At 42.8% G+C, this 26,204-nt stretch overlaps 2 protein-coding genes across 4 annotated transcripts in view; one reads left to right on the top strand and one right to left on the bottom strand.

Moving 5' to 3' along the window:
- The window catches only part of AGTPBP1 (ATP/GTP binding protein 1), a 146,244-nt gene extending 139,050 nt beyond the window's left edge, over positions 1 to 7,194 (bottom strand). Inside the window, exon 1 of the mRNA XM_015419280.1 lies at positions 7,138 to 7,194. The gene's annotated coding sequence lies outside the window, so the exon portion shown is untranslated. The remainder of the gene's footprint in view (positions 1 to 7,137) is intronic.
- A 32-nt stretch (positions 7,195 to 7,226) lies between these two features.
- Positions 7,227 to 26,204, top strand: part of NAA35 (N(alpha)-acetyltransferase 35, NatC auxiliary subunit) — a 48,242-nt gene continuing 29,264 nt past the window's right edge. Inside the window, exons 1-10 of one of the 3 annotated variants that reach the window (XM_015419281.1) lie at positions 7,227 to 7,306; positions 7,802 to 7,946; positions 8,749 to 8,782; positions 9,834 to 9,948; positions 18,459 to 18,533; positions 19,989 to 20,156; positions 22,934 to 23,000; positions 23,272 to 23,315; positions 23,834 to 23,884; positions 24,229 to 24,312. In XM_015419281.1, the coding sequence (XP_015274767.1) occupies positions 7,244 to 7,306; positions 7,802 to 7,946; positions 8,749 to 8,782; positions 9,834 to 9,948; positions 18,459 to 18,533; positions 19,989 to 20,156; positions 22,934 to 23,000; positions 23,272 to 23,315; positions 23,834 to 23,884; positions 24,229 to 24,312 (846 nt within the window). In that variant the 5' untranslated portion in view covers positions 7,227 to 7,243. Of the gene's footprint in view, positions 7,307 to 7,413; positions 7,440 to 7,491; positions 7,551 to 7,801; positions 7,947 to 8,748; positions 8,783 to 9,833; positions 9,949 to 18,458; positions 18,534 to 19,988; positions 20,157 to 22,933; positions 23,001 to 23,271; positions 23,316 to 23,833; positions 23,885 to 24,228; positions 24,313 to 26,204 lie in introns of those variants that run through there. The other 2 variants (XM_015419283.1, XM_015419282.1) reach the window with 2 other exon arrangements.

Below are 26,204 nucleotides of genomic sequence, written 5' to 3'. Positions count from 1 at the left end.
CCCCCCCCCCCCCCGTTTGCAAAGACTGTGGCTTATGCGTGTGCTTTTCTGCAGCTCCGCCAGAAGCAGTGTTCCCCCTAAGCTGAGTGAGTGTGTGCTGGCTCACAGTTTTTTAGCCTCCAGCTCACACATTTTGTCTCGGCTCAGGAAGGGACGGCTCCAGAGCAAACTGATTTATGTGGCAGCAGAGGGGGGCGGGGACCCATCAGGATCCTTCTCTCCAGGTCTCACCTGGAGGTTGGCAACCCCATAATTAGTGGATGCATGGGTGGAAGGTAGCCCCGCCTAGGACACAAAAACACCTGGAGCCGGCCCTGGTGACAGACCCAAGGTCACATCAGCAGGTGCAAGTGGAGGAGTGGGGAGTCAAACCCGGTTCTCCCAGATTAGGGTCCACACACTTAACCACTACACCAAACTGGCACCAAAAGTTCTACTGTGAGTGCTATAGCGCTCACATTAGAATATTTTAAACAGTCTTAGGAAGACTGCATGGCGAAAAAGGGCAAGGGAAAAGCAGCATTGTACAAAGTCCTATAGACATTTTAAACAGCACACCACAGTGATTCAGAAGCACAATGAAGGTGTTGAAAATGGAAAACAGCAGTTTCCCTCAAAAGTGACTCAACCATGCTTTGCTAATCCAACACCAGCAAGTTTGTATGAACAAGTAAATAAATTCCACTAGCAGTCATTAGCAACCAGTTACTAAAAGAGAATACAAAGGCAGTTTGAAAAGGGCTAGTGTTTTAAATGGTGATGGTACCCTAGTTTATATTTGTGGATTTCCGTATAAATTTTTGTGGTCTATTTTATTACATGTTTTAGCTGCAAAATAATAATAGAACTGCAAAGAAGGAATAAATAAAATATGTTGTCGAAGGCTTTCACGGCCGGAGTTCATTAGTTGTAGATTTTCCGGGCTGTATGGCCGTGGTCTTAGCATTGTAGGACCTGATGTTTCACCAGCAGCTGTGACTGACATCCTCAGAAGATGGAGTATTCCATTTTTCTGTGTTATACCTCTGAGGATGTCAGTCACAGCTGCTGGTGAAACATCAGGTCCTACAATGCTAAGACCACGGCCATACAGCCCGGAAAATCTACAACAGCTAATAAATAAGATACTGCTTAGAATCTAGCACTATTCTAAAATACCCACCATTTCATAATTGTATATGACTACTGTTTCAAAAACACCTATAGGTACTCCACCACAACCCCTCCTTACATCATATAGTATAGATTTTATGTGAAACCATATAACCTCTATACAGAACTGACAGCAGGACAAACTCCTTCCGCAGCCATTTTTTGCTCATGAAAACAGCACAGGATGGAAAGAAGGGAAGGCTGAAGCTGCTCCTCCTGCTCTGTCATGCTCTGCAGCAGAATTACACCCCAAAGCAATAGCTAAAGCAAATTCCCAGTCACATGTGTAATGTGAAACGAGTCAGGGGAACCCTCATCTGGCTCACATTACACATCTTGTGTAATGAGGCTCCTCTAAGATACTATTTCTGAATGCTTCCTCAATTGGAAATGGTAACATTTAATTTAAAAAAAAAATAGAAATAGCCCAGCCTTTGGGAATAACATGGAGATACTAATAATAGGCTGTAGCAGGTGACCTTCTTTCCCACACTAGTACATTTTTCTTGGGTCACTTAAACATTCCTCACAATTTTCAGAGCAATGGACTATGTTGTTGTCTGCTTCAATCTCATTTTTATATTTTTTTTGCATTATAGTTTCAGGAACTTTTTTAAATTATTAACACGGCATTTTATGGATAAAATTCACCATCACAATCCATTTGACATAGATTTCAATAAGTAAAATAGTAGAAGGGGTGTCCCAGCAACTTAACATATTGTGTGATATAAATAGCTAACAATTACTAATAAGTATAGACATGTTTATTGTAAATAGTCAACCCACTTGGATTTTGAGCTCTGATAAACTCTGTGTGTCTGCATTTTAGCCACTTAAAAAACTATATTTATAGAAGTACTTGGAAACTGACCACTGGAAGACATGGCAAGATGAAGTCTATTTATAATCACTGAAAAATTAGTACCCAACTCTGCAATAGGATAGGAAAGGATAGTTATCACATCATTATAAACTTAAATAAAATATAGTTTTACTTTACTCACTTTCCATTTTCAGGAGGCAGCTTAAGACAATTTAGGACAGCATTTGACTAATTTAGTTTTATTTATTGGTGGTCCTAATTGAGATTTTAAATTGCCATCTTTTAGGGAGGGGTTATAAATGTTTTATTTACATTCTAAGCTGCCTTGAGTTCCACAAGGGAGAAGGCTGCTAATAAAAGTTTTAAATAAAATAAAGTTATGCTTTCTGAAAACTTTAAAATTCGAAATCACACCTCAGTGGTATGGTAGTGATGTGGCTCCCAGAACTACCGTATTTTCCTGCGTATAAGACTACTTTTTAACCCAGGGAAATCTTCTCAGAAGTGGGGGGTCGTCTTATACGCCGGAAAATACAGTACTATGTGGGCTACATCCACCACTAAAGCACTGTTTATTCCTCACCTCACTTCCCTCCCTCTTAACATTTATCATGATCCGGGCTTTTTTTGTAGAAAAAGCCCAGCAGGAACTCATTAGCATAATAGGTCACACCCCTGACAGCACAGCTCATTAGCATATTAGGCCACACCCCATGCCTTCCCTTGTCTTGCCTGGGCGCCACATGGCTGCAGGGAGCCTGGGCAAGCCCCCCCCCCTTTTGAGGGAAGGGAAGGCAGTTTAAACTGCCTTCCCTTGGCGCCCCATGGCTGTGGGGTGCCCGGGTAAGCCAGTCCTTCCCTCTGTAGCCACGCACACAGAGATTTTGGCTGTAGTGGGTGTGACCAACTCTGAAGCCAGCCGGAACTCCATTCCTGTGCGTTCCTGCCCAAAAATAGCCCTGATTATGATAAATAGTAAACATTTTCTCCACTCTTCGGGGAGAACAACAGGAAGGGAAAATAAATTAAGTCCACTATGCCCCTTGAAGAGAGTCTGTTGATCACCTGCAGAACACTCAGTGCTGTAGCCTCTCCAAAGGACAAGAAAGTGAGAGGTGCCGCTAGAGCAACCAAGCACCACAATATTCTTCGGCCTGCATTTCAGGTCACCCATTTCACTGTTCCTATCAGTGGCAGGCAAAGATGTGTGCCATTGCAGCACATGCTAAAATGCTTAAAGTATGACAAAAGAGTCCAATTAACATCACACTTGAAAGTCACTCAGGCAATATTTTAAGTTTTGAAGTTAACTACATATTTACAGTTTTTACTGATAATTTATTTATTTCATTAGATTTCTTGACCACCACCGCTTGCACGAGGCTCAGGGCGGTTAACAACAGAATAATTCAATACATTATAAAACTAATTAAAACCATAAAATTTCCATGTTAAAAACATTCAAACATTTAAGTATTTGAAGACACTTTAAGAACAAGATGACATAACTAGCATTCAGTCATGGGGGAGGAAGGGGGGTGCCAGGCAGATGTAAAAAACATTGCTGGCCTCAACCAAAGGCCTGGCAGAACATCTCTGCCTTACATGCCCTGCAAAATATTAATAGGTCAGACAGGGCACAGATGTCATTCAGCAGAGAGTTCCACCAGGCTGGGGCCAGGGCCAAAAAGAAGATTCTTACCTGATGATCTTAATGCCCTTAGGGGGACATATCAGGAGAGGCGGTCCCAAAGGTACATTCAGATAGGGGCTGTGACAAAGGGGGAAGGAGTTAATGCAGGGGTTACCAACCTTTTTGATCCTGTGGGCACCTTTGGAATTCTGACACAGTATGGTGGCTGCAATCAGAAAATGGCTGCTGCAAGAGGCAGAGTGAACCACAAAACGACTGTCACAGGAAGCAAAATCACACACACGAAGCCCAAGTGCAGGGGAGAAGAGGCATAATTTAAAATACACACTGGGGGAGAAGGGGCAGAAAATAAAACAAATACTGTGGTGGCAGCTGCCAACACAATGTTATTTTAATCTGCACAGCCAATCAGATCTTCAGTGATAAATTCAGTGCTGAGTCCCACCTGGCCCCACCTGGCCACACCCACACTTGGTGGCCATCAAGAAAGGTAGGCACCTTGGTGCCCATGGGTACCATATTGGGGCACCCTGAGCTCCCCCTAAACTGTTTTACCAATAGAAACTGTCCACTTCTCCCTGGGCTGTTGTTTTCCCTGGAAAAAAAATAAGATGGATATCCTATTTTCCTCTATTTTTTCATCTTTCAGAGTTAACAGCTGATCAGTTTAGGACTGGTTTCAATCAACAAAACTGTTCCATGGCCCTAGTCTTAGACAAGTGTTCCTCAAAGCTGCAATTTATCTTTTTTAAAAAGTTGGGCAGATACATTCACAGATCTTCCAATGGAAATTCATTAAACCATTTCAGATACAGTTACGGAAGAAATATAATTAATTGTGCATTATTTAGGAATTATTAGGAAATGTTAATAAAGGTAGAAGAACAGACATGAGTAAAAGCAGGTTAACTAGAAGGCAACTTGTTGGTTTGAGTCTCCAAGGGAAGATTACCATTTTTAACTAACGAAAAGTTGCCTACTTAGGAGTAGAGAAAGACAAAGTTGATGGAAAGGGGGACTTAGACTAACTCTAAAAAGAAATGTTAGAGGACACTAAATGGCACTTCAGAGTAGTGTTTTAGCAAATGATTTCAGGCATTTCCCTCCCCACTTGAATGAAGGTGAAGAGAAATAGCAAATTTTATAACAGTATACAAGGAGAACAAAGTTTGAGTCCAGTGGCACCTTTAAGACCAATGAAGTTTTTATTTACAGTATAAGCTTTCGTGTGTGAGCACATTTCATCAGATACCTTGCTTGCACATGAAAGCTTATAGCTGAATAAAACTTTGTTGGTCTTAAAGGTGTCACTAGACTCAAACTTTGTTCTACTGCATCAGACCAACATGGCTACCCCACCCAAAACTACTACACAAGGAAGAAATTCTGTTTAATGTTTCATAACATTTTTCTGTCTCTGACTATCTGGTTGCCACAAATGAAATTTCATAAGCATGAGGCACAGTTTCTCACTTCTCAAACTGTAAAAGAGTTAGACCAGGGTGCAGGAGAAGCAAAAAAGAGCTACCTATACATATCTCCATGGATGCACCAAGAGCACAATGAACCATCAAGAATAAATATATCAACATGGAACGGTGTAGAATAGCTAAATACATTGCAGGATATAGGATTTTGAGAGTAAATTAAAATCAAACTTTTCCTAGATTTCCTAGATCTGTGTCCAGGATTATAGAGCATGAAAGGAAACATATTTTCATTAAAATCCTTGCTATTAGATCATAGGCCAGGGAAAGAAGATACAAGGGAGTAGCACTAGAACGTAAGGATAGTATTGCCCAGTGACTTTCAAGTATTATCGATCAATACTGATATTCCTTTAAAACCTCTAAAATATTTTCCTAGAGAGACCAAGTGATGAATTCTTGATGAATTACACATGACAGAAGCTAAGATGGTAGAGTAATTTCAAACTGCGGTGATGGATTCCAGCTTTGAATATTCCTTCACATATTTCACACATATTTGAAAACTAGCACTGTAGAGTAAAATCTTCTACTTGCTCTGCTTGCCCACTTTACTGATTTTTTATTTGCAGGGCGTTTTTAACATAAAGCTATTCCAAAATGTGATCCTGTCTGCAATCTAATGGGGTGCAGTCTACATTCTACCACCTCAGCATTCTTTCAACTTACTCGCCTGCAAAGAGCTTCCTCAATCACCATTTTCAGACTATCACACACAGCAGAAGCTTTACCAACACTTATCTTTTTTTACTCGTCTCCACCCTATTTTTTAAAAAAGCAGCCAGCCTGATAGTTCTGCAAAACTTAAAAGCCAGCTCACTACTTAGTGACTTTCAGTTGGCTCCAATACAATTATTTATTTATTTCATTTGTACCCTGCCTTGCTCCCCAATTGGGACCCAAGGCAGCTAATGTTATTCTCCTTACCTCCATTCTGTCTTTATAACAACCCTGTGAGGTACAGTGTGTGACTGACCCAAGGTCACCCAGCGAGCATCCTTGGCACAAGTGGGGATTTGATTCCAGGTCGCCCAGATACTGATCGAATACTCTTCACCACTACACTACCTCTACTGCTACAATTTGAACTTTTTTTCAGCAGACCAATTCGTCTGGCTATGTTTTTATGTACCCCCTAGTTTCTGGTATTATCTGAAATCTGTACTAGAACGAACATAATATATCACCGTATAGTTACAGCAGAGCTGTTATAAAACTTTCTGCCTCAACTCCAGCCACGCACAATATGTGATTAATTCTGAACTACACTTTAAGCCCGCTGTAAACCACTCAATACCGGCCCTTGCCCTATGTTATAAAATAAAAGCACACTGTGGGACTTCCCCAAATCATCTTCTCATTCATGCACGTTATTTACAATAATAACAATCATATTAGACAACTTACAAGTGGAGACCCGCAAGAAACTTGCGGAATGGTTATCCTGTTCCTCACACCTTTGCTTCCTCCTGTCTCCCTCTACCTGTCTCACACTGTTTCTGGTATTATCTGAAATCTGTACTAGAACGAACATAATATATCACCGTATAGTTACAGCAGAGCTGTTATAAAACTTTCTGCCTCAACTCCAGCCACGCACAATATGTGATTAATTCTGAACTACACTTTAAGCCCGCTGTAAACCACTCAATACCGGCCCTTGCCCTATGTTATAAAATAAAAGCACACTGTGGGACTTCCCCAAATCATCTTCTCATTCATGCACGTTATTTACAATAATAACAATCATATTAGACAACTTATTTCTTTCTCTGACAATACAAGAAACATTCACAAAGCCATTTTTTAAAAAAACTGCAAAAAAGGCCTCAGTATGAACTTCTGCCTTTCCTTCTATCTTATTTCTGGAATGGATGAAAACAGAACCTTCCAAACATCGCAGTGATAAAAACTCTACATTACTATAAGCATCTACCGCTCTAACAAGAGATAGTCGAGACTTCACGAAACAGTCAGGAAATCCGGTCTCCAAACAAAAACAACATTCAGCCAAGTACCTTCTTAAGTGTATGCGGAAAGGAAGTACTCGGTTTCATACGCACGCGTGTAGCCACCATATCCGGAGTCGGTTCGTGGGTCTGCGCGTGCGCCTTAAATCCATGTATGTTGAGCTTGAAAGGGGAAGTCGAGTCTTTTGATTGTGGGAGGCGGAGGCAAACGGACTCGGTGAGGCAGCGCGAATGCCATGGGCGGCTAGACGCCCCGCCCCTTTGTTTCGCAGCCGTCACACGCGGGGGGCCCGGGGACCAGGCAGTTGCAAGGGAGGGGGGGAGGGGCCGCAGCGGGTGAAAGGCCCCTGGTAAGTCCCGTAATGTGCAGACTAGAAGCTGGTGGGCTTTGCTTTCTTGAGCACCGCCAATGGTTCCCTGTCGAGGGCTAAGAAGAGTAACTCCCCATATCTGACCGGCAGGTTTGTTTTTCACAGTTGATGCGAAGAGGCTGGCCCTACCCGGCCACTTCCGAGTTCCACCCACCCTTCCCAGGCTTCTCTTCATTTCTTCTCCCTTCCCCCATCCCTGTCCCAGCATGGCGGTGGTCCTGAGATCTCGAATGTCCAAAAATCAGGAGAATGAAAGATTAATGCAGTTGGCCCCCTCTCTTTCTGTTTGCTAAAGAGCTGTTATTTGGAACCTTCTTTGATGCCCAGTGCTTGATTTCCAGTGTCTGTACAGGTGTGGGATCATGGTTATGAAAGCTTCAGTAGAAGATGATGATTCAGGATGGGAGCCCAACATACCTGAGAAGATGGAAAAGAGTAATACAAGCTGGATAGATATTACCCAGGATTTTGAAGACTGCTGTAGAGGTAAACCTGACTTGAGGTTTAGAAAACACAGGATGAGATTGTTAGAGGTAGCGGAGCAAAGCACTGGATTTGGGGGCAGAGCTTAGCATTTACTTGTGGGAGGAGTCTGGTGGAAAATGTCTCCATTATAAGAATGTGCAAAAATTGTGCATTTTTAAAGTTGCTTGCCATCTTGATAGCCAATCAGAATCTTTAACAGATCACTTACTCATGTGAACACTTGAAAAGGACCCCCGGTTTCTTTCATACATATATGGATAGTCACAAAGCTGCTGTCATTTATACAAATAGAGAAATGCAACAGAATTTGTAGACCTTTGACATACAAGCCTCTCTCACACTTCATACTCATCTGTGCAGTTATTGCCATAGTTGGAGCAAGCTGGGATAGATGGCTGGCAAGCAGGCCTTTCCATCATGCAATAAACCCCAAACAACTTTTTGGTAAAACAACAACAGACAGGTAGACGGCTGGGGATTGGGTCCTCCACCACACAGTTTCTTCCTATGGTCTAGGAATAGACCCAAGAAGTATGGGGCAAATTGTGGATTAGAAAGCAAAGTATCCTGTTACTACATCTACTTGCTGAGGAGACAGACAAGCCTGGTGGAATCTGGAATAGAGTTTTGATTCTGACTGAAGCTAAGACCAAACAGAAAAGCATGGCTATATATTTAGCCTTTTCCTGTATATAATCCATGAGAAAGATAACCCTGTTGTCATATAATCCTGTTTTATTTTGTTTGGTATTGAAAATATTTCAATATCTCTGTTATGAGTTGATCTTTCATTTCCTTTTAGAATTGAAGTTGGGGGAGCTGCTGCATGACAAACTGTGAGTCTGTGTGTATAAAAAGTATTTCTTAAATCTCTAAAACAAAATATTTAGAAGCAATTACTACTAAATTTTATGGTGCTTATTTCCAGTTATGTGTTCTTCTGATTGCTGCTTTAGTGGTCTTCCCCATTTGAAGAATATAGACTAACACTGATCTAGGGTTTAATCTGTGTAATTTAAGGCGTCATTAATTTGATAACTACATTGGGACTTCTGTGCACACCTACTAGGATTATTTCCAACAGAATGCAGAGGAACTTAGCATGTTTAAAGTTGTGCTTAAGGCTGCGGTCTAAACATATTTATTATTGGTAGGGTTTCTCCCCCCCCCCCAACAAGTTATTTTGGATCACAACCAATGCTTCCTCTAAGCTGTGGAGTCTTGTGAGCAAAAATCCTACTTTGTGAGCTCTGGCATTAAAGTTGTGAGTGAGCAATTTGGCTACTGCATAAATTAGTTTGCTCTGGAGCAAAATGTGTGAGCTGGAGTCATCTTAGAGGGAACATAGATCACAACACATATTTCACAAATGGTTCCTTCATATATAACACCCTTGAGGTCTACTCTTTTTAGTTGGGAGTACATCCAATCAATTGGAGTGTAATATACTTCCAGATAAGCCGGCTTAACAAGTACAGCATCATAACTTTTTTGTTCTATTGTAAATCCTGGACTGCTTCAACTTTTAGGTGTGCATGGTGAAAACCAACGGACTAGCCAGTACCTAGCTTTAATAGATTGTACATAAGCAGCTCAGGGGAATGGAGGAAGGCAGCATTTTGTTGGGGTTCATGGCAGTCTCTCACATTGGGCTAAAAATAAACTTTTATACTGCAAGTTTATGTGATATGCATTAAATTGCAGAATGTGTAAGAGAGGTTTCCCTCATAACACATGTGGCATTATCCTCTGTTTAGATACAGAAGTGTGCAGATTCTTTCATTGTTTCTACTTCTTCCTGGGGAGCTAAAAATAATGCTTTGTTTTATATAAATTAAATTTATGGTAACTTAAGGTATTTTTTCTTTCTGTGTTTGCTGCCCTTAGTTTTGGTCTTTTTGAAGCTATGTCTGCCATTGAAATGATGGATCCCAAAATGGATGCTGGTATGATTGGAAATCAAGTTAATCGAAAAGTTCTTAACTTTGAACAAGCTATCAAGGTTGGTCACATTTCAGTATTTGTCAGACTCTTAATAAAATAAAGGTTGTTTTTGAATGTTATAACAAATGGGCATAAATGCACATATTTAATGGAATATATAATTTCATTGGTCAGTTTCAAAAAGAAACCTCCAAGAGCAAAGGATGGTTCATAGTTTGCTGTTAGTCACTCTGGCTCACGGATAGACCTGTTCTATCTGAATCTGTCTAATCTGCTTTAAAGCTGTTTATGCAGGGGTGGAAAATGGTCAGTAAAATCAGTAAAAGTCAATTTTTTCATCTTGGTCAGTAACTTGTCAGTTTTTTTAAAAAAATTGGTTAGTAAAGTCAGTATTTCTTCGATTTTTGTGGGTGCAGTTTGTGTTTTCCCATTTTCATTACTGCATTTTTGGGGAAACATGATGATTTCCCAGTGAGAAGACAGATTGTTTTCAGTTTAGTTATGAAGTACTTTAAGGACTTTGTTCCTAAGAGTAAAAGTGGTTTGGTGAAATTTTCCACAAAGTATAGAAACATACTTAACCTCTTAAAACATGAGACAGTGAAAGTAGAGGTGATGGATATTGTGGGATTCAGCATGGCACAGCTCATGCTAGAAGGAGTTGAGAAAGCAATGGAAGAAGAGGACAAGTGAAAAAAATGCTTGTGGATGCAGTGCAGAAAACTGTTGAGAAATGAAAGAGCTTGTGAATAACTTTATTTATTCATTTATTTATTCATTCATTTATTTAGTTTATACCCTGTCCTCCATAAGAACATAAGAGACACCAATGTTGGATCAGGCCAAAGGCCCATCCAGTCCAACACTCTGTCACACAGTGGCCAAAAATACCAGGTGCCATCAGGAGGTCCACCAGTGGGGCCAGGACATTAGAAGCCCTCCCACTGTTGACCCCCCCCCCCCAAGCACCAAGAAGACAGAGCATCACTTGCCCCAGAGCCCCTATCTATACCTTGTGGCTAATAGCCACTGGTGGACCTCTGCTCCATATGCTTATCTAATTCCCTTTTGAAGCCATCCATGCTTGTAGCCGCCACCAGTTTCTGTGGCAGTGAATTCCATGTGTTAATCACTCTTTGGGTGAAGAAGTACTTCCTTTTATCCATAGTAACCCGACCGCTCAGCAATTTCATTGAGTGCCCACGAGTTCTTATATTGTGAGAAAGGGAGAAAAGTACCTCTTTCTCTACCTGCTCTATCCCGTGCATAATCTTATAAACCTCAATCATGTCACCCCTCAGCCGTTTCTCCAAGCTAAAGAGCCCTAAGCGCTTTAACCTTTCCTCATAGGGAAAGTGTTCCAACCCTTTTATCATTCGAGTTGCCCTTTTCTGCACTTTTTCCAAAGTTATAATATCCTTTTTAAGGTGTGGTGACCAGAACTGCACACAGTATTCCAAATGAGGTTGCACCATTGATTTATATAGGGGCATTATGATATTGGCTGATTGTTTTCAATACCCTTCCTAATAATCCCCAGCATAGCATTGGCCTTTTTTATTGCAGTCACACACTGTCTCGACATTTTCAGTGAGTTATCTACTACAGCTCCGAGATCTCTCTCTTGATCAGTCTCTGCCAGTTCAGACCCCATCAGTGTGTATTTATATTTAGGATTTTTGGCTCCAATGTGCATCACCTTGCACTTGGCCACATTGAACCCCATTTGCCATGTTGACGCCCACTTGCCCATCCTTGACAGATCCCTTTGGAGTGCCTCACAATCCTCACTGGTTTTCACCACCCTGAACAACTTCGTATCATCCGCAAATTTAGCCACTTCACTGCTTACTCCCAACTCCAAATAATTAATGAACAAGTTAAAAAGCAGTGGACCAAGTACTGATCCCTGCGGTACCCCACTGCTTACCACCCTCCACTGAGAAAATTGCCCATTTATACTCACTCTGTTTTCTATTAATTAGCCAGTTTTTGACCCATAAAAGGACTTTATTCCCATGATTTTTCAGCTTACTTAGGAGCCTTTGATGAGGAACTTTATCAAAAGCTTTCTGGAAGTCAAGGTAAACAATATCTGTTGGCTCCCCCTTGTCCACATGTTTGTTCACCCCCTCAAAGAACACTAACAGGTTAGTGAGACAAGATCTTCCCTTACAGAACCCATGCTGAGTCTGCCTCAGTAGGTTTTGTTCAACTACGTGCCTACTGATTCTTTCCTTAATAATGGTTTCCACCAATTTACCCGGTATCAACGTCAGACTGACTAGCCTGTAATTTCCCGGATCTCCTCTGGAACCCTATTTAAGGATGGGAGTGACATTAATCTTCCAGTCCTCAGGAATGGAGGCAGATTTTAAGGAAAGATTACATATTTTTGTAAGGAGATCCAGAAGTTCACATTTGAGTTCTTTCAGAACTCTCGGATGTATGCCATCTGGGCCTGGTGATTTATCAGGTTTTAAGTTGTCTATCAGTTTTTAGGACCTCCTCTCTTGTCACCTCAATCTGACTCAGGTCTTTCAACACCCCTCCTGAAATCAGCGGTTCTGGAGTGGGCAAGCACTTCTCATCTTCCACAGTGAAGACAGAGGCAAAAAATGCATTGAGCTTCTCAGCCATTTCCCTATCATCCTTCAGTACTCCTTTTACCTCTTGGTCATCCAAGAGCCCCACTGCCTCCCTGGCTGGTTTCCTGCTTCTAATGTATTTGAAGAAAGTTTTATTGTTGGTCTTTACATTGGACTTAACCGGGAATCACTGTATCCCACTGATTTTCCTCATCCCACCAAGTTTCTGAAATACCCACAATGTCTATTTTTCCCTCCAACACCAAGCACTCCGACTCCCCGATTTTACCTCGGACACTTCTAGTATTTGTATAGCAACAGCTATAATGTCTCATACTAGTTAAGCCTGCAACCTTCCTCTTGCTATCTCGAGACCTTGTCAGGCAGTCCATGTCACTAGCCATGGTCTCAGTGGACAATTTCAATCCACTTCCCTGTAGAAAAGCAACAAGTACCCCCTCAAGTACTTTTCATCTCCTGTCGGCTTTCCCCCAATATTCTTTTTAAAAACTGCTCTGCCACCTTTTTGATTTTAAGCGCCAGCAGCCTGGTTCATTCTCGGGACAAGTGGAGACTGTCTCGCCTGTACAGCTCCCTCTTGTTCCAAAAAGCATCCCAGTGCCTAACAAATTGAAACCTTCCCCCCTACACCATCATCTCATCCACACATTGAGATTCCTAATCTGTGCCTGTCTCTCCAGCCCTGCGCGTGGAACAGGTAGCACTTCTGAGAAAGCTACCTTGGAGGTCCTGGACCTAAGTTTCCTGCCCAGCAGCCTAAATTTCTCCTCCAGGACCTCACGACTGCATTACCCCACATCGTTGGTGCCGACATGCACCATGACCACTGGCTCCTCCCTAGCACTATCTACCAGCCTATCTAAACCACACATAATGTCCACTACCTTCGCACCAGACAGGCAAGTCACCATACGGTCAGTATGCGGGTTCGCCACCCAGCTGTCTACCTGACTAAGGATCAAATCATCAACTACCAAGAGCCCCCCTCCCACCCTGCCCAGGGATGGTTCCTTGGTGCGAAAGGATACCCGCTCACCAGCTGGGGAAGAGGTCCCTTCTGAGGGCACATTCCCCTTATCCTCAGCACGGTGCCCTGTTTCCCCTAGACCCTCATGCTCCCTGACAGCAGCGGGGCTGCCAGATCCAGAGTGGGACATAGCTAACAAGTCCCTGAGAGTCTTTTCTGTGTGCCTAGCTGACTGTCTCTGCTTCTCCAGATCAGCCACCTTGGCCTCAAGGGAGCACACACGTTCCCTGAGAACCAGGAGCTCCTTGCACCGAGGACACACCCAAGACTTCTGCCCAGTGGGCAGATAGTCATACATGTGACACTCCGTGCAAAACACTGGATAGCCCCCAACCCCCTGCTGGCATTCTGGCTTCATAATTCTTTTAAAATAAATAAATTAGAGGTGATGGATATTGTGGGATTCAACATGGCACAGCTCATGCTAGAAGGAATTGAGAAAGCAATGGAAGAAGAGGACAAGGGGAAAAATGCTTGTGGATGCAATGCAGAAAACTGGTGAGAAACGGAAGAGTTTGTGAATAACTTCATTCATTTATTTATTCAATTTATACCCCGCCCTCCCTGCTGGAGCGGGCTCAGGGCGGCTTACAAAGAGATTAAACATATAGGTAACAAATTATATACAATCTTAAAACAAATAATAAAACTCTACATTATCGTAAAGTGGTAGTAAGTGATCAGGCACTTATAACAATGCTTACAGAAGGCAAAACCAATACTAGTGTTGTAATCAGATGATCTGTATTGGTGGTTGGCTCGTCTTGGTCTCTATATTTAGGCAACAGCACAGGCTGTTGGTGGTAAACCAAGGACCAGGGCACTATCACTTGTCAGTTATTTGATGTTATTTGGTGAGGCTCCTTAGCTGAAGGTCTGGTGGAAGAGCTCCATCTTGTAGGCCCTGCAGAACTGTAAAAGGTTCCAAAGGCCCTGATCTCTTCTGGGAGTTCATTCCACCAGTACGGAGCAACCAGTGAGAAGGCCCTGGGCCTGGTTGTGGCCAGTCTGGCATCTTTACGACCTGGGAGGCCAATCGGTTTTGTGACCCTGAGCGCAGTGCTCTCTGGGGAGCATGTGGGGAAAGACGTTCCCTCAGGTATGTGGGCCCCTGACTATAAAGGGGTTTAAAGGTAAATATCAGCACCTTGAAGCGAATTCGGTATGTTATTGGCAGCCAGTGCAGTGCTTTCAGCACTGGCTGGATGTGCTCCCGCATAGGAAGGCCCATCAGAAACCTGGTTGCAGCATTTTGCACTAGCTGTAGCTTCTGGATTTGGGTCAAGGGCAGCCCCACATAGAGAGCATTACAGTAGTCCAGTCTTGAGGTGACCATCGCATGGGTCACTGTCGCCAAGTCGTTGTATTCGAGGAAGGGAACCAACTGCCTAATCAGCTGGAGGTGCTAAAAGGCTGATTTGGCATTGGCTACTACCTGGGCCTCCATTGTTAGTGAGGCATCCAGGAGCACTCCCAAGCTCCTAACCTCTGGCGCTGGCACCAATGGCGCCCCATCAAAGGTTGGAAGTGGGATCTCTACCCTTGGACCGCCCCGGCTCAGACACAAGACCTCCGTCTTCATCGGATTCAATTTCAGTTGGCTCACCTTAGCCAACCAACCACAGCTTGCAACGCCCAGTCCAGATCTTCCCGTGTAGAAACAGACTGGTCGCCCAACAACTAATAAAGCTGGGTGTCATCCGCATAGTGGTGAAATCCCAGCCCAATCTGGGCAAGGGGGCGCACATAGATGTTAAATAGCACTGGGGACAGCACCGTCCTTTGGAGCACTCCACAAATCAGTGGGTACCTTTGGGATAGCTGCTCCCTTAGCAGCACCCTTTGTCCCCAACCCTGAAGGAAGGAAGCCAGTCATTGCAAGGCAGGCCCCTGGGTTCCAGTGTCGGCAAGGCAGTGAATCAGTAACTGATGGTCGACCATGTTGAACGCTGCTGACATGTCCAACAGCAACATCACTGCCACTCCGGCCCGATCCAAATGCCTCCAGAGGTCATCCGTGAGGGCGACCAGTGCCGTCTCCATCCCGTAGCCTGGGTGGAAACTGGACTGGAAGGGATCTAGAATGGAAGTGTCATCCAAAAAGCTCTGTAGCTGAATTGCCACAGCCCTCTCAATTATTTTGCCCAAATAGGGCAGATTTGAGACCAGCCAGCAATTAGCCAGTTCAGCCAGATCCGGAGATGACCTTTTCAGGAAGGGATGAACCACAGCTTCCTTGAGTGCCCTAGGGAACTGTCCTTCCAACTTGTTGATAATCTCCCTTAGGGCATCTCGATACCCATCACGGTCAGCTTTAATTAGCCATGATGGGCACGGGTCAAGGCAGCACTTGGTAGGGAGTACAGTTAAGAGCAGTTTGTCAACTTCCTCCAGGCTGAGCGAACTGAAATAATCCATAACCTGACTAGAAGACATGCATGGAGCCTCGAGTTCACTAACTGTCTCAACTGTGGCGGGCAGGTCACGGCAGAGCGACAGGACTTTATCTGCAAAGTAGGTCGCAAAGGCAGCCAGTGTCGAATTCCCTAACATTTGGTCTGCCTTGTGGCAGGACAGTCATAGACCAAATTATTCTAGATAATTGGGCTGGGCATGAGTTCGCAGACACAATCGTGGCCACATAATACTCTCAGCAGCTTTGACTGCCATCTCATAGGATCTTATAAACGTCCTATAAGATGTTGTGGCTTTGTCGCAGGCGCACTGCTACTGCCACTCTAGCCATCTTAGCCTTCGCTTCATCAACTGCAACTCCTGGGTAAACCAAGGAGCCAGCCTAGAGCGAGGGCACAGAGGGTGTCGGGGAGCGATCTCATCGATGGCTGCTAAGAGTCAGCAGTGCCAATCCTTCACAAGCTCATCTAATGAGCTGCCAGGGGGCATCAGATCCCACAGGGCCATTTGAAGCCACATGGGGTCCATTTGGCTCCGCAGGTTAGCTGAAATCATCTTGCTGCCCAAACAGGGTCGGGGTGAAACATTCATATGGGCCTTCAGGGCATGATGGTCTGACCATGGCACTGCTGAGGCAGTGACCCAGTCCACTGTGACCCCTTCTGCGAAGATCAGATCAAGCATGTATCTGGCCTGGTGAGTGGGAGTCGTTACATATGGAGAGAGTCCCAGCACCACCACGAATGACACTAGGTTTATTGCCTGAGTGGAGGCCACATCATCCGCATGGACATTGAAATCACACAGGACAATCAGTCTAGGGTGTTCCAGTGCCCAGCCCGACACGGCCTCCACCAGGGATGGCAGGCTGCTGGCTGGTTCTTTTTTCATCAAAAAACCAAAGATAAAATAAAAGCAAAGACAAGTCTTACCTTACAGTAATTATGTTTTGTTGTCATAATTATTACTTTATGTTTAGTTTTCTATAGGTTTTGCTGTTTTATTATCTGCAGTATGTGATTATTTTTAAAAGGGATTCTTTTTTCCCCTTAAATTTTGTACAACAATGAAAACATTGTCCTCTGTTCATGAAAAAATTCAATAAAAGGTGTGCAATCCTTTTATCTGGGTCACATGTAACTATGGGGATGGCTATGGGGATGGTGGAGACCAGATAATAATTTTTAATGAAGTCCTAGTTTTACATTTAAAACGCTAGCTTATCAGTAGGCTGACATTAAATTGTTCAGTAATTTGTCAGTATTTGGTCAGTTTTTTTGGAATTTTGGTCAGTGAAATCAGTATTTTTGACCTTCTGACGTTTCCACCCCTGTTTATGCCTGTGGCCATCACTATATGGGCCAGTTTGGAGAGCCAGTTTGGTGTAGTGGTTAAGTGCACGGACTCTAATCTGGGAGAACCGGGTTTGATTCCCCACTCCTCCACTTGCACCTGCTGATGTGACCTTGGGTCAGTCACAAGCTCTGGCACAGCTGTCCTTGAAAAAGAGCCCTTTGTGTCAGAGTTCTCTCAGCCCCGCCCACCTCACAGGGTGTCTGTTGTGGGGAGGGGAAGGGAGAGGAGTTTGTAAGCCGCTCTGAGACTCCAAGTGAAGGGCGGGGTATAAATCCAATCTCTTCTTCCTCTTCTTCTATATCCTCTGGCAGTAAATTCCACATTTTAATCACTCATTGTGTAAAGAGGTACTTCCTTTTGTATGTCCTGAATCCTCCCATTGTCATTCTGTTTTGTATTCCTAGTCATATTATATTGTTCATTTGATGTTCTATAAGTATTTTACATTTTCCTCTTCCTGAACTCTGTAATCTGCCTTGAGTCTCCGTGAGAAAGGCAGTCTATAAATAAGGCATGAGAGGAAGGGGATGGGGGAGGGGATGAGAGGAAGAGAGATTTTTCTTGTCCTCATATGTACAGCTGCGGTGGCTCAAGTGGTTAAGACACTGAACTGCAGGCTGTGGAAGGTCAGTAGTTCAGCAGTTCGAGACCTGGGTGCTGCAAGACGGAGAGAGCTCCCGTCTCTAGTTCCAGCTTCTGCCAACCTAGCAGTTCGAAAGCAAGAACTTGCAAGTAGATAAATAGGTACCACTTTGGTGAGAAGGTAACAGCGTTCCATGCGCCTTGGTGTTTAGTCATGCCGGCCACATGACCACAGAAACATCTTCGGACAGCGCTGGCTCTTCGGCTTTGAAACGGAGATGAGCACCGCAACCCTAGAGTCGGATTCGACTGGCTTTCGAGCAAGGGAACCTTTACCTTTACTATATGTACAGTAGGTGTACAAATAGTCTTGCTCCACCTGCCAAAAGCACAAGCTCAGTAGAAAGGTGCACATACTGCTGCATTATCAGTATCCCCCTTCGTTTTCAGGTACACATGCATACTTATGCAAAACTAAACTTAAACGGGTGATAAATGCAAGTTATTTCTTTTTATCCTAATATCCCACCATGTGCTGTTAATGCAAACTCATGCACTTTCTCTTTCATTCTTTTAAAGGATGGTACAATTAAAATTAAAGACTTATCTTTACCTGAGTTGATAGGAATAATGGACACTTGCTTTTGCTGCTTGGTAAGAATATTATATTTTTATGCTTTTAACAGAGGAAGGTGCTTTAAAAAAATACAAGCCCAATGCAGCTTTAGAGAAGCTCACGTTTTAATTTTTGAAGTTTTAAAATTGGGATCCATATTAAAATGGAAGTTGTCCTGAAACTAGTATTTGACAAACATAGATCTCTTAGCACAATTTTTTTTAAGTTTACATTGTGCTTTTAGTATGAAACCCCCCTTTTACTGCTTTGTTTCCTCATAAGTCTAGCTTTAGCATGCAGGGGTCAGGAAGAGACTTCTACGGACTGTCTATTATGCCACTACAGTCCGTGGTTGGAGAATGAATTGTTAGGCATGGTGGATGGTTTTTACTAGTTCTTGTGAGGCTGTGTTCTGGGGACAGGGAGGGAGTAGGAAAGGGCCAGTGTACGTCTGCAGGACTCAGAATGTGCTTGCGCTACCAGTCTAGCTGGCCTCTTCTTGCTCCCAATCCTATATTCATGGCCTGGTAACTACAGTACCTTTTTCCTTTGTATCTCCTACTATTGCTGCAGCAAAGACTTCCATTAAGGTTGTTTGGAGACTGACTGGGACCCAGTCAAGTGGGTGCTCTGCTGTGTGAAATGGAGGGCTTTCCAGTGTTGGGCTAGGTTATTCCACAGTTACCATATTTTCTTGCATTTGTATGCTGCTTTAAAGCTTTCAAGATTGTTTGCAATTTAAAATATTAGAACAATAAATAAAAGTATCCCAGGTTGATATGAGCTTTTGTGAGTCACTCCTCACTTTAGGTATCTGAAGAAGTGAGCAGTGACTCGCAAAAGCTCATACCCTACCACAAATTTTGTTAGTCTTTAAGGTACTACTGGACTCTTACTCCTTTCTACTGCTACAGAGAGACTAACACAGCTACCCATCTTGATAAGGCTGATAGTGGCCATGATGTGTCCCTGGGCTGTTGGTTTCTTACTTTGATTGGTACTACAAATCTAGTATGTGTTCAACTCTTGGATGTAGTGCAGTTGCAAATTACCCATCCCTTCTGTTTGTACATGGTTTGTGCATGAAGTCCTGGATTGTGCACATTTCTTCATATTTAGATATTTATATCCTAACACTTTTCTCTCCAGTGTAGACTCAAAAGAGCTCACAGTGTTGTTCTCTTCCCTTTCATTGTATCCTTATAACAACAACCCTTTGAGATAATTGGTGCTGAGAGTCAGAGAGTGACTGGCCCAGGGTCACCAAGGACAATATTCTGTGTTTAATGCGCAGTTGCGAATTTGGTAGCGTATTGTAATGTCAGAAACTACATTCCCCCCTCAAGTTTATGGGGAAAAATAGACAGTATTTAAATTTAAAACAGCTTCTCTACCTGTTCGCAATAATGGAATTAAGAGAAAATTCATTTATATTTAGTGAAATATTTATGAAGGCTTACAAGTATCACACTGTTTCTTTTTAACATTTTCAGATAACGTGGTTGGAAGGCCATTCTTTAGCTCAGACAGTGTTCACTTGCCTTTATATTCATAATCCAGATTTTATTGAGGATCCTGCCATGAAGGCATTTGCTCTGGGGATTCTAAAAATTTGTGATATTGCCAGAGAAAAAGTAAACAAAGCTGCTGTATTTGAAGAGGTAAGCTTCTATTCAGTGGATAGTTTCAGAAGGTAGCTGTGTTGGGTCTGCTGTAGAACAGGTAGATCCTGACAAAGGAAGCTTTGACTCTTGAAAGCTTATATCCTGAGAATTTTACAGGTCTCTAAGATGCTACTAGACTCAAATCTACCTATTCAGTAGATGATTCCCCCCTCCCCTTTTCTATTAGTAAATATAGGCCCCGTTCACACGGAGCAGAAGCCACGCTAAATAGACGGAAGAGAGGCGGAGTTACCTGGCACGATCACACGGCAACATCTGGGGAGCGTAGAGCTCCCGTGGTTGAACTGTGGCGAACCGCCGATAAAACGGAGCAAAAAACTAGTACCTCGGAGGTACTAGTTTCCGGAAACTGCGGGGCAAGGGCGGGCGTCTGATCGCGTTTCCGGTGGCATCCGGCGCCCGTCCATGTCCCCTTGCGAAGAAGATTTTTTTTTCCCCCAAGTCTCCGTGGTTGCGCATAAGCACTCAACGGAGCATGCGCATTCGTAGTGTACACAAAAAAAGAAACCCAGTTCGCCGCGCCGCGCGCTTCTTCGTTGCGCGCAGGCATGTGTTGTGATCGACGCCTCTCCGTAACCACGGAAGCTCCACGGTACCTCCACAGAACCTCCACAGGAGGTATGATCACTTTACTGCGTGTTAGTTTGCCCCGGGGCAAACAGCCACACTTCTCCCCCGCAGTTTCCTGCGCGTGTGACCGGGGCCATAGCTTGTTTTCTGCACTTATAGATGTGTCTGGGCTTCTATTGCAAGTGCTACATCCCAATCCAAAGGTGAATCTCACATGTGAATAGAGGACTCTCATATCCTTCCATTCTATTTAATTTGTGGATTAGCTTGTACTCTTCTGAAATCCTAGTTGCTATTATAAGAGAGATTTGTCATTACCCATTTCATCTATTATATGTGTTCTGTGTTCAGACTTCTCTATTAATTAGGGTTTCTTGGGCTATATGTGTATCAAGTTTCATTTTGCCACCTGTTATGGAACAAGAAATTCCAAAAGTAGTAATGCTGTATGTCCTTGGAAAGACATAAGTATGCTAGACATGAGTCTCTGTGAATGAGGCCTGCTCCCTGCTTGGGTCTAAATTAACTTTAGAAATCAACTAAATTAACTTCCACTGCTTTTAACTGACGGGAGCTGCAAGTTTAGGTTTTCACCATTATCATAAGGGGATGATACACAGACTTCTAAGCAATCTTTAAAACAAAGGGATGAGGCTCTGAGGCAGGTATAGAAGCAGGGCTGGAATTAAGCAGGATAATCAAGGATAGCTTTGTTGAGTGAATGCAGTCAGAATGATATCAACCACACTTGTAGCATGAAAAGAGGAGTGTCCACAAGGGATGCTAGTTATTCCCATGTGAACACACACCTGTGCCCTCTGTAACTCAAGGGAGAGGTTTAGAGGAGGGAGGGAGGTGGCATGGAAGCTGAGTGCTATATAACCTCTCTTTCTTTGATTCTGTGTGGAGAAACCATTTGGTATAGGTTATCTAGGCAGATGATCAGATGATGGTCTTCAGATTTTCACAGATCCAAGAGATGTGCTAGTCCAGGTAAAAATGTAAGAGGCAGATCTAGGAGGAAAAAAATGTGGAAGCAGCCACACAAAAGGGTGGAAGTGATCAAGGAATTAGAGATTATGCTGCAGAGTTAGGCCTCCAGATCAGATTACTGAGCACAAGTTGGAATGATGAAGGCAGCTCTTTAGAGGCCAGGGCATAAAAAACCCCAAAAGTTTATTTCTTCATTCTTTGGGCTGGGGTAGGGGTGAGGGAAAGTCCAGGTAGCAGAAGTTAGCTTGATTGGGGCAAGGGGAGGCTTTGCGGCAGCAAAGTCTTGTCTTAGATGGGCTTTCACAGAAGGAAGCTTTCCAGATAAAGAAAGCCAGAGATGAGCTCAACAGTAGCTTTGGGGAGTAAAATTTGTCAAGTTAGAAACTATAGTCAATGGGACTGGGGGTCTTTTGTCTGACACCCCAATTCTATTGAAGCACAATTGTAACGATTTCTTGATCCAGTGGCTTAGCATTTTTGCAGTTCAAAAGACTGATTTTTTTCTGTTTTTTAATTAGCTCATTTATCCAGTTTTAGGCAGACCTTGATTTTTCAGTTTAAGAAATCATTAGACAAATAAGTATCTTGTCTTGGAAGAAATCCAGGTCTTTGTTGAGTTGCATCCAAGGAAAAATGAATGGAGTTCTCCTTTGTGAAAAGAGGTCTCCTTACCACACACCAGTTGTAACCCCTATGCTTTTGGAAAAAATCACTCCAGACAACTTCCGAACACTGAGTAGTGTGATGGATGGATCTGCAGCTGGAAAACTGAATTAGAAGAAATTGTGGAACACCTCCCCTCTTATATGAAGTTTTGCCTTCTTGTACAAACAAGTCTTTGGCTTCAACCCACTGAATCTAAATCTTACATTACTTTTTCTACTTTTTTAATAGGCTTCCTAAGCCAAACTTCAAATGAGAGTTTAGCAGTATTGAGCAGAGCTGTATATACTGTTATTTTTGGAAATTTTTTTGTTTCCTGATGTGTTGATGGGATGATGATTTAAACCTCTTACCTTGTATTTTATGTATTTTACCTAGTTAATAATATTCTGAACACAGCTATTGATATAGGTCTAAGCTAAATTTAGATTCGATTTTAGAGTTTTGTACTTTGTGCAGAACATGTGTGATGCATGCTGCTGTTCTTGGTCTTAGTGGTAACACCTAGTTTCTCCTATTGTGTTTAGGAAGATTTTCAGTCCATGACATACGGATTTAAGATGGCAAACAGTGTGACGGATCTTCGAGTTACAGGTAAAACTCAGATAACTTATTGACGTGTTTCTACTTTTTTGGAAGAATGCAACATTTATTTACTTTCAAAGAATCTTTCTAAATATATGGAGTCCTCAAAGTTCTAACAAGCATTGTGTTTAGTAAATGTCAAACAAGAATAAATGGTTTAGGAGTGTACTCTTTGAGATATGGTCTTAGTTCAGATTATTGTTGCTTATAAAATAGGAATATCCATGTAGTTGTGCAAATTATTCATATAGCCAAACTGAATAAAATGTGTATTTTCCAGGTATGCTGAAGGATGTTGAAGATGACATGCAAAGGCGAGTTAAGGTACATTTTTTTAAAATGTTACAGCGGTCTTATTTTAGATACATTAAAGTTGCATCTGGGCATACACACTACCAAACCCAGGGTTTTTTTTCCAAATCTTTACATCTCTAGGGATGATGGTGTGGCGTAAGATAAGAGGGCAGAGATGGTTGGCTCTTGATATATGCACATTTGTGTTCAGTCTTTCCTCCTTTACTATGGATCTGTATATGAACAGGACAGACACCTGAATAAACAAAGTGTCTGCTGCTAAGAAATCAAATTTGATGATGAGCTTCGTGTGTGAATGGGGCTTTCACCCCCCTTCTCCCTAAATCTGCTCTCTATTCACTGTACCATACTAGCGTTTCGTAATTTTTAGTGTAACAAAATCTGCCTTTTAATTCTATGCAACACTGTCATCTAATCAGATTAACAGGAAGGAATAGGAGTATGATCAGGAGATAGTTCTTTTTAATAGTTTTGTGTAATACAGTTTCAGGGTACTTTTGAATAGTTTTTAATGTCTTTGATTTCAGAGCACTCGAAGCCGACAAGGAGAAGAGAGAGATCCAGAAGTCGAGCTTGAAGTAAGGACACTTGAATGCTGTGCAAAATCATATTAAAAAGTGTCCTAAAATTTGGTTTTTTTAAATTAAGGATTACCTTTTTTGTGGCAGGACTTGAATCAGGCACCATATTAAGTAGTAGTTATGGATACCTAACCCACAAAATTTGTGATTATTTAATGTTGTTCACAGTTTGATTATTAGTTACTCAAAAGTTTACTTTAAATTTTGTTTGCATTTTAAATAATGCAAACTAGGAAATGTTGGACTTTCAGTACAATGAGTAATACTAACATTTTAGCAATGTCAGCCTTTTTTCTGCAAACTATTTGGAACTATTAATTCTTGATTGCTTTTCTTTGTAGCACCAGCAGTGCTTTGCAGTATTCAGCAGAGTGAAGTTTACCCGAGTGTTGTTGACTGTATTAATAGCCTTTACCAAAAAAGAGGTATGGCTTCTTGGTAATATTTTAATCACATTTGTGGCACTACAAAATATTGTTGCTTAAAATATTCAGTTGCTAAGTAGAAGAGGTCTGCCTCTGAATATCAGAGGGTGGTGACATGCAGGATGGCAATATGCTGAACTTCCAGTCGACGGAACAGTGATGGTGGATGCTCTCCTCACAATGGAGGAGGGCGAATCGCACACCAGCGGCCTGGAGGGGTGCCACTTCGAGTGACACCCCCGCGGAGCCTTTGTGATAGGCTCCAGGCCAGGGGGCTTTTGAGGGATAGCCTCTTCGATGGCGTAATGCCAGAGAATTGAGGCTCCCCTCCGCCCCGACGGTCCAGTCGCTGAGTGGCCTTCGGGCATAAACTGGACTGACCGGGACAAGCGCCGGAGATCGAGCCGACAATGAACGTGAGTTCTGAATAAAAATGGAGTAGTTTGAAAAGCGATTCCCCCCCCCCCAGCGATTGGAAACAGAGATTGCAAAGAGGGATGCCTCTTTTGCGAATGAGTGGTTAAGACACGAAGGGGGAGAGGGGAGGAAGTAAACCGAAAGTGTTTTGAGAGACTTATCCGATCTGCAAAGTTGTTTGGCGAGTTTTCCGAGTTGTGGGGAAGCAGCAGAAACTGTAAACAAAACGGGAAAGATGGCGGCCTAGCAGAGAAAGTTTAAAACGAAGCCGGGCGGGCAGAGTCTGAGACCGGAAGAGGAAGCAGATGTCCTCAAACTCCTGGCGGATATGCTCAAGCCGGTGATGGAGCAACTCGATGGTATTAACCAGCAATTGACTGTGATGAATAAGAACTTTGCGGCACAGCAGCTTCAGCTGAATGAGACGGAGAAAAAAGTGGAGCAGGCAAACGAGAAAATTAAAGAGATTGACACCACAAGTAAGAGGTTGAAGAAAAGGATGGGAGAGGTGGAAATGAAGCAGAATTGCCAAGAGAATTGAGTCTTGCAGCTTCAGATGGAGAAAGCTAACATGATTCTCAGGTTTCAGGGGGTTCCTGAAACGGATCGGGAAGACTTGAAGAGGGTGCTCAGTGAGATCATGCTCCGGTAGTAGGCTTAACAGCGGATGAACTGGTAAATGAAATGGAGACAGCCTATAGGGCTTACTCCAACTATATTAAAAAAAAAAGCCTACCTGGAGAAACAGTGGTCAAGTTTTCCAAGTATCCCTCTCTTGGGGTTTTAGTCTAGTGTGGTTTGCTTTTCTTTATCCCTAGTTGTTGTCCCTCTCCTATATTTCTTTGTAGTTTGTAGTATATGCAAAATAAAAAATATGCTGTTTGTGGGCATTGTGGAGACAACTGGCTGTCTAGCCAGAAACAGGAAACTGGATTGGATAGATCCTTTGTCTGATCAGCAGCTCTTCTTATCTTATCATCCCTGTAGCTATTAACTTTGAAGCCAATATTCTTCAGTGCTAATCAAGCCCTTAAGATTACTTTTTAGTTTTCATATGAGAGACGTGTATCAAATGCAACATGTACAAACCATTAGCAGGCATTCATATACTTTTTCAAGTATGTAACTGAGACTATATGCATTTTATAATAATAATAATAATAATAATAATACTTTCCATTTATTAATCGCTTTCCCCAATGGGCTCCATATATAGTTACTCCATATATAGATAAGGGACTAACAATGTTCGTAGGGGATAGGGAAGACAACGTATATTTACTTTAATTGCACGCGCCATCACTGCCCGGTGTAGACGTCTTCTGGCTGGCTCCGTCATTTTCCCGCACGGCTGCTTGCTGGCCAGGCCATTTTGTAGAATAGATGTTACAAGTAGGGGATTCAGGATGGAATCCTATCCCTTCCCCGTGTTATTTCTTCTTTCCCTCCACCCAGTCCTTTCCCACCCACTTCCC

This window comes from Gekko japonicus, unplaced genomic scaffold (genome assembly GCF_001447785.1).
Source record: "Gekko japonicus isolate JY-2015 unplaced genomic scaffold, Gekko_japonicus_V1.1 scaffold133, whole genome shotgun sequence".
In the NCBI taxonomy this organism is placed as follows: Eukaryota; Metazoa; Chordata; class Lepidosauria; order Squamata; family Gekkonidae; genus Gekko; species Gekko japonicus.
This window is presented reverse-complemented; position numbering and strand designations above follow the sequence as displayed.